The sequence below is a fragment of the Rhinolophus ferrumequinum genome, chromosome 9 (genome assembly GCF_004115265.2).
Source record: "Rhinolophus ferrumequinum isolate MPI-CBG mRhiFer1 chromosome 9, mRhiFer1_v1.p, whole genome shotgun sequence".
Lineage (NCBI taxonomy): Eukaryota > Metazoa > Chordata > Mammalia > Chiroptera > Rhinolophidae > Rhinolophus > Rhinolophus ferrumequinum.
In genome coordinates this window covers 16167921-16176745 of record NC_046292.1, presented here as the reverse complement: position 1 = coordinate 16176745, position 8825 = coordinate 16167921, and the positions used below count along the sequence as shown (strand labels likewise).

The 8825-nt window shown below is 46.9% G+C and overlaps 1 protein-coding gene across 1 annotated transcript in view; it reads right to left on the bottom strand.

The window, feature by feature from the left end:
* Positions 1–1992: 1992 nt before the first annotated feature.
* Positions 1993–8825, bottom strand: part of LOC117026777 (elongation factor 1-alpha-like) — a 67055-nt gene continuing 60222 nt past the window's right edge. The window contains 7 exon segments of the mRNA XM_033113809.1: positions 1993–2244; positions 2247–2284; positions 2287–2332; positions 2430–2506; positions 2509–2526; positions 2529–2602; positions 5359–5524. Coding sequence (XP_032969700.1) covers positions 1993–2244; positions 2247–2284; positions 2287–2332; positions 2430–2506; positions 2509–2526; positions 2529–2602; positions 5359–5524 — 671 coding nt within the window.

Sequence of the window (8825 nt, the reverse complement as noted above, 5' to 3'; positions counted from 1 at the left end):
ACATAGGAGGTACTTAATAAATGCTCAGGACATGAGAATAAAATCCCTCTCTCTCACGAACTGAAATATGTGATAATACTTAGGATGTGGACAAATAGTCATCAAAGCTTCGGGTTTGTGCTCTTACATCATATAAAGTAACTCTCCCATATTGTGCCTCTTCGCCCTTTATATTTTTCTTTTTTTTAATTTTATTAGGGAATATTGGGGAGCAGTGTGTTTCTCCAGGGCCCATCAGCTCCAAGTCATTGTCCTTCAATCTAGTTGTGGAGGGCGCAGCTCAGCTCCAAGTCCAGTCGCCGTTTTCAATCTTTAGTTGCAGGGGGCGCAGCCCACCATCCCATGCGGGAATTGAACCAGCAACCTTGTTGTTGAGAGCTCGCGCTCTAACCAACTGAGCCATCCGGCTGCCCTTTATATTTTTCTTAGCACTTGTCATCGTCCACTATGTGTTATACCCTGCCCCCTAATAAGACCAAGTGCCACAAGAAGAGTCACATCCTATCCATTGCTGAACCCTCAGCACCAAGGACAGTGCCCAGCGTGCAAATGTTCAAATACCATTCAAATGAACACACCGCCAAAGGCAGTTCTAATCTTTCTCACGGACAATTGGGCGGTATGTGTCAGAAGACTCCAAAATAATGCCTACTTTTTGTTTCATTAGGAACTTATTCTAATTAAATAGAGGAAACATTCAAAGATGTATTTACCAAGATGCTTATGGCAGTTTTTAATAAAATTAGAAATAATATTCTTAGAAGCAAGTGACCTTGGGATATTACTCAACTACACTATGTCCCAGTTTTCTTATTTTACATGGGAGTAACATACCTTCTTCATGGGGTTGCATATATGTAACGTGCTTAGTCTGGTGTCTGGCACATAATTTCTCAAATCATTAATCACCATTTTCCTTAACAATGGATATGGCTAAACAAACTACTGTACTTCTCTGAGATGCAATACAAAACACCCATTAACTATTCAACATCTTTAAATGGCAAGGGCAATTTTAAAAATAAAAGGTGCCATAGAATGTTATATGTGTATAGTTTGAGTCCTGCTGTGACTATCTAGAAAGAACTGCCTGAAACTTAGGTTATCTATAAGCTGTGAGATTGCAGTTTATGCTTTATATCTACATGAAATGCCATTGCAAAAATGTTAGAGTGTATTTATAATCAGAAACAGATAGCTACGTGCCTGTGGAGGAAAAGGCTAAGAATCCTCTAGTTAGTTCTAGAAAAGGTAGGCTTTAGGCAAATGTAATAAGGGATAGCAGTTAGCATTTGAGCACCAACTGTGGATGCCCATACGGAGTCTCTCATGTTATTCTCACAACCCCGTGAAGTGAGCCCGAAGGCCCAGAGCGTTAATACCTCACTTACCTTTTTACTGTGGGCAAAGGATGGAGCTGGGGCTTGAACCCAGGTCTGACGCCAGAGCTAGACTTCCTTGGTAGGGAGATACTCCCGTAGGAATTTTAAACCTTACTCTATTGTGGGATCTGTGAGCACAGTGATTATATCTTAGACAACACTTCTATTACCCCCACACTACCTAAGCCGTCTTGTGAGGCAGCACAGCTTAAATGCTTGTGAGCATGGGCTAGAATTCTAAGCTCTGCCAGCACCGCCCAGTAGGACTTTCTGCAATGAAGGAAATATTCTGTAACTGCACTGTCCAATATGGCAGCCACATAGGCTTATTGGGCATTTGAAATGTAGCTAACACAACGACGGAATTGAAGTTATTTAATTTCATTTGAATAATTTAAATAGCCACACACTGGCTGTCACATTGGACAATGCAGCTCTATGCATACTAGTCGTGTAGTCTTATCTCTGTTTGTTCATCTGTAAAATGGGCATCAAATCATGTTTCCTATGGGGACGGGAATCATTCACAGTGACTGGTCCATAAGCACGCTGTAAATCCTGGGGATTAGGTTCTAGGAGAAGCCCAAAGATTTGAATGAGAAAGTCCCATTTAACTGGCTCTGCCCCAGTCAGCCCTCACCTTGGTGCTAGGTTCTATTAATATCATGTTGTCCCCATGCCAACCCAAGATGGGCATGAAGGCGACAGCCTGAGAGTTGTGACCGATCTTCTTGACACAGGCCTTCACCTCCCAGCTGATCTCCTCTAAGCGCTCACTACTGTCGGGCGGCTCTGTGATGTCCATCCTGTTGACCGCCATGATGAGCTGCTTCACGCCCAGCGTGTAGGCCGGCAACATGCCCACGTGTGCTCACGGGTCTGCCCATTCTGGGAGATGCCACCTCAAACTCATCTACACCACTTGCCACAGTCAGCATGGCACAGTCTGCCTGGCCCGAGGGACAGAGAGAGAAAAGCCCAGCTCCGATCTGGCCTGGGACACGCAGTGCCCACCCCCATAGCAGGGCTGAGGCCACCGGCTGGTACCTGTGAGGGGCCCGTGATCACCTTCTGGATGAAATCGCGGTGACTAGGGACATCGATGATGGTGATATGTTCCTTTTGGTCTGGAACTTCCACAGGAGATGTCGGTGGTGATGCCACGTTCCCACTCTGCCTTCAGCTTGCCCAGCACCCAGGCGTACTTGAAGGAGCCTTTGCTAAGAGTGGGAGGGAAAACCCCATGGTCACCACTACTTCCAAAGCTGCCCATCGACCAAGAAGAAGTTTCCCAAATAAGTTGAGAATCAGAGGGACAGTAACAGGGCAGTGTACGGAGATGCCATTGACATTTACAAATAATAGATTGTATCACTTGTATAATTAAGTTTTTCTATCAGAGCAAGCTTTAGAGTCATATGGCCCAGGCCATGTGATAAATTGCTAGCTTGGCACATGGTCAACAAGCCTTCAAGATAGGAATAACAGCAAATACATAAATATCGCTGACCGTGTACCTGGTGCTGTTTTAAGCACATAACAAGGGTTTTCTCATATAATTCAGCGAAGTTTTATTATCTTCATTTTACAGGTCAAATAAGAGTGAAATTAACTGACTAGCCCAAGATGACACAGCTAATTAGCAGCAGTCAGGATTTGAACTCAAGGCATGGGACCCTAAAGTTCAAACTCTTAACCCCTATCCTATGCTAAATAGTAGCTATGACTGATAATTACCCTCAGGATCCTGAGTGAGTCGACCTTCTTTCAGCGTTGGTAAAAATGAGGCCACTGAAAAACATCCGTAGCATATACAGGTTATCACATTGGTGCAGGGTCTACTCTACCACTTGCCAGCTGAAAGATCCTGGCCATTTGTTCATTTCATCTCCAGTTCGAGTGCTGCATTAGGCCTTGAGGGCAGAGTGGAAAACAGGACAGACCAGAAACCAAGTGGTTTCCTTAGGAAAACTAGTTAGGTCATTAAGAGATAGGACTAGAACCCAGGTGTCCTGACTTTGGCTACTACAGAAACTTCTATAAAGTCCATCATAGTTTAGAATATACATTGGATAAGCAGGTCTCAAAGAGTGGTCTGGGGACCCTTCGTGGTCCCTAGGACCCTTTAGAGTTTGCAAGGTCAAAACTATGTTCATAATAATACTAAAACATTAATTTGCTTTTCCCTTCTTGTTCTCTCATGAGTGTACAGTGGTGTTTCCCAAAGGCTGCATGACATAAAAATTGCAACAGACTGAATGCAGAATCAGATATGAAAATCCAGCTGTTTGCTATTAAGACAGACATTAAAGATACCTAAAAAAATATAAAGCAATGCCACTCTTGTAAGATTTTTTGTTTTGGAAAATAGTTATCTTTCAAACACACACGCACAAAATGGGATACTTATGTTAATATGTAAGGGGTTTATTAAAATGAACTAAATATTTTTAAAACTCAGTTTTAATTGTAAATATCAGAAATATAGACAGTTCTAATTTATATGAACAAAAACCCTCTGGGATCCCTTTAAGAGTGTAAAAGTTTCCTGAGAACAGAAAGTTTGAGAACCACCACATCAGCTCATTTGTTCTTCCATAACCTTCTTGATTATGCCTCCGCCATATTGGCTATGGACCAATCAGTCTTTTCTCAGGGTTCCAAAGCTTTCTTTGACAGCTCCTGATGTGTAAGCACCTCCACAACAATTCTGGCTGCACCTCAGGAAGCCAAGATTCGGAAAATGGGATCTATATAGCCGATGAGTCTGACTTATGACCTGTTTCTGTCTCTTTTCAGTCCCTACTTATACCTCTGCAGCAGCTGTTTCTACAGACCAGTTGCATCTTGTCTAGATGCTTCTTCAACCCTCTCCAGGGTTTCCCATACACCTTCCTGGCGTTTCCACCTCATTCTCCTGCATGGGCTCTTTCTCCACACATCCCAGGGCTCTCTGTCCCTCACCCTTCCCAAAGCATGTACCAGCTCATGCCCATGGCCTACTCTCCAACCTGGATTTCTGTCTTGAGCTCCAGACTTCAATAGTCAGCTGGCATCTGGACATCAACACAGGTAGCCCTGAGGATGCCTCAGTTTTCACACATCTAGAGCAGGTTTGGACCCCAGATCAGCTCTGCTTTTGGTATTCACCAACCATCCAATTTCCAAAGCCAGAAATTTGGGAGGCACTCTAAACGCCTCTTCCTCCCTTACCCCCTTCCCTACAGCTAACCCTTAATTTTAAGTACTGTGGATCCCCCACCTCCACGTCCCTGGACTCCAGCCATTACTCTCCATGCCCATTGCTGCTGCCTGAGCCCAGGCCACCATCCTGGCTCACCTGGTCAGCTGCCAGAGCCTCCTAACTGGCTCCCTAGCCTCCCCCACCTGCCAACCCTTTGGTCTGTTCTTCCCACACAGCAGCCAGAGTGCTCTTCCTAAAAGACTTGTCTGATTCCATCACTCCCACACTTGAAATTCTTCAGTGGCTGCAGGGAAAGTGGCCAGGCTCCTTAGCAGGGCATTCAAAGCCTACCTTCCCTGGGCTCCTACATCAGCCCAATTAGTGAGCTTGTTGTGTGACATGAGGGGGTGTGGCCAGGAGTTCCTTGGAGGCAGGCTTGTCATGGTCACTATTGTATCCCCAAGGTTCCTGGTAGATGCATGGCAAATAAATCTTTTGCCCCCGTTAACTGGGAATGTTGGCAGCTTAACCTGACACGCAGCGTGGCATCTGTCACATGAGAATTTAAACCTTGGTGTCATCCTCAGCAAGCTATTTAACCCTCTGAGCCTCATTTGCCTCACCTGGAAAACCGCAGCCACACCACCTTCCTGGCGTGATTGCGAGGAAAGCACCTACTAGCCCAGCAGGTGCTTAGCTGGAGTGGGCCGTGCTCTCATCTCCCATCTTGAAGCAGCCCTCCCAGAGAAACCACGGCTGGGAAGAGAGGCCGGGGAGCTCAGGCAGACCAGCCTCCCCTCAGCCGCCTCCTTCTTGAATTTTTCGATGGTCCTCTTGTGGATGCCCCTGCATTTGTAGGTGAGGTGTCCAGTCGTGGTGGACTTGCCCAACTCCATGTGGCCGGCGACCACAATGATCATGACTTTGATGTGTGTCTTCTCTTTGCCCGTGCTGGGTGCTGCTAGGAGAGAGGACAGGCCTGCTCGGGGCACCAATACACTACCTCCTGCCCCCACCTCATCTTCCTTGGGACTGGGCCAGCTCAGCCTGTACAGGGTGAGACAGGAGAGGAAAACAGTTGGCCAGCACGGCAGGCAGAAGGGACCTCCTCCACACCTGGTACCTGGGAAGGATGCTCTGGTTTCTCCCCCAGTGCCTGCCTTCAGAGCCTGGGGGAGCTCATTGAACACCCTCACACCTAGAGCAGACCAACAAATGCCAGCCCCACCTCCTTTGACCCTGGGGGGTGGGGCAGCGGCCCAGCTAGCAGGGGGTGGGCTCTCCTGTTCCAGGTGGGGAGGAAAATGAGTCCACTGCCCACCAAAAGGAAGTGCCTCTGGGCTTTGAGATGCTGATTTCTACCCTCTTCTCACCACTCCTCACCACTCCCAGGGCCAGGTTGGGTACTAGGAGGTAGCCCAAGGGTGGAAGAGGTGAGAGGTGAAAGCAGAAACCTGGGGTCAGGAGGAGGTTCCTGGATTCCCATCCCTGGGCTTTCAGGCGTGTGTGTGTGTGGAGAAAGGGGTGTGGGGAGAAGGAGGAAGCAGGTGGGAGCTCTAGCTTTTTATACATCTGCCGTCTGGCTTGTCCTGGGCCTCACAAACCAGCTGGATTCATCCCTGTCTCCAGCAGCCCTTGAATTTGTCGAGTGAAAACCTTGAATTTGTCGAGTGAATGCAGAATGACCACTTACCAGCTTCCAAGCCCTGAACCCAGAACAGTGTGTGCCATCCTCTGTATGTTACTACAAACGCTCTCTGAAAAGAAGGCTCAGGAGCAGGACTGCAGGACTAGGATTGGAATTCAAGTTGTCTGACCTCAAAAACCTTAGCCAGAGCCCAGCTCAGCCTCTCAGTGAGTGAATGTGTGAAGAAAGGAAGGAAGGAAGGGATATGACTCCAGCCCTCGTCCCGTTCATCTCTGCAGTCTCGGCCTCCAGTGCTGATTGTTGAATGAATATTTAGGGTAGGACCTGGGGCAAAAGTAGGAGTGAGAGCTGGAGGGGGTATATCTTCCCTAGGGTTGAGGGTCAGAGCTATTGGACCGGAGTCAGGCCACTACAGTGCTGGCATTCTCCAGGGTTCTGGAACAATCCACACATCAGTCCTTGAGGATGATGAAGCTCTGTGCCTAAAGACCAGTCCGATGCAGGCAAAATGGCAGAAGGAACAGGAATCTGAGGACAGCAAACCTAACTGGATTAGAATTCTAGCTATGCCACTCTCTTTCAGTGGGTCCCTATTCCCTCTGAGTCTGGGTTTCCACCTACCTGTCAGTGTTGCCTCCATTCAAAAAGATAAGGCACCCCCCTTCCCATTATAAATCATGATGTTAATAATAGATCCTTTAAGAGATTTAAGACAAAGTAGAAACACATGGGGGCACTCTAACCTCGGATTAAAATGTTCTTACAACCAGGACAATTTGGGGAGGGAGCGTCTATCAACCCTGACGAGGATATAACTAAACCTCAAACAATGAGTAAGTGTTTACTAAAACAAAGCTAACACCTTGGCCTCAGTTACCTTTCAGCTCCAGACTCGTGAGGGTGGAACAGTCCCAGGAGCCGCATCCCCTGCAACCCGGACCCACTAAGGCCAGGACTAACACCAGGTCCTGAAGCCATGATCCATTGCTTAGCCCCGACCAATCAGAAGAGCCCCCCGCCCAACTCCCATAGCAACCTAGATTGATGATTTTCCCCTTATATAGTCTGGCCGTTAGAGGCCGTCAGGGAGCCAGGTTTCTGAGAGCGCTGGCTCACCTGTGTCTCCGGACTTGGTTGCCGACTCCTTAAAGAAACCTTTCCTTTCTTTGCTGCAAACTCCTGCTTGTGTTTTCTTTTGGCTTGGATGCGCGACGGCAAACGGACCCCTTGGAGTCTGCGGTAACAAGTCATCTCTCCCCGGCGAGTCAGACATTTCGTTTCACCTCAAGACGTTTTTATGATATCTGAGTTTTTAAAAACACTGGACTGAGCTTTTGGCTGAGATGAAGTCGGTAGTGACGTGATTGTCCCTGAGAATCCTCTGCACCAGCCTGTCATAGTCCTAGAAATTCCACCAGTAGCAACGTTTCAGTTTGGGCTGCCAAATACCAGACTAGGTGGCTTATAAACAACAGAAATTTATTCCTCACGGTTCTGGAAGCTGGAAGACAAATCAGGGTGCCAGCATGGCGGGGTGAGGGCACCTCTTCCGGATGACTGACTTTTGGTTGTATCCTTACCTTGTGGGGCCAGAGAGCTCTCTCGACCTTTTTTATAGGGCACAATCTCATTCATGAGGGTGGAGCCCTCCTGACTTAATCACCTCCCAAAGGTGATTAATCACCTCCTAATGCCATTGGGCATTCAGATTTCAACCTATGAATTTTGGAGGGAAAACAAACATTTGGATCATAGCAAGTAATTTGCTACTTGGGGTCCCTCTTTTAAAATATCACCATTTTTCTCCCTTGCCTTCTTTCAAAGGGCTTTTCTCATTGGCTTACTGATTTTTAAAATTTCACGTTTAGACACTTTGATTTGGCCTAAGACTTTGACCTCCAGCTAAACCTACCTGCAGCTCTGAGTAAAGCCAATCCTGGAGATTCCAGAATGGGGTCTTCCAGGGTGAGGACCATGGCTCAGTCACCCCTGTATCCCTGGGGCCTAGCAAAGAGCTAGAATGCTTGTGGAATTGGTGAGTATTATCCAGAATCAACTGTGTCTTTCCATCATCCTTGCAACTAGAAATGAAGAGGGTTCAAAACAGGGAGGTAAATCAATCTTTCACAGATCTTCACAGGTCTGTTCTCCCACACCCTCCCCACAACACTAAAGTTTGGGTTTGAAAAATAATTATTAAAGCAAAACATAATCAATATAGAGGTTACAGCAAAAGAGAAAGAAGACCAAATTATTAATAATCCTATAACAACACTATCATAGTTCCTTCAAGGTTTTCTTTAAATAAATAAATAAATAAATAAATAAATAAATAAAATTGGGCCGGCCTGGTGGCTCAGGCGGTTAGAGCTCCATGCTCCTAACTCTGAAGGCTGCCAGTTCGATTCCCACATGGGCCAGTGGGCTCTCAACCACAAGGTTGCTGGTTCAATTCCTCAAGTCCCGCAAGGGATGGTGGGCTGTGCCCCCTGCAACTAGCAATGGCAACTGGACCTGGAGCTGAGCTGCGCCCGACACAACTAAGACTGAAAGGACAACAACTTGAAGCTGAACTGCACCCTCCACAACTAAGATTGAAAGAACAACAACT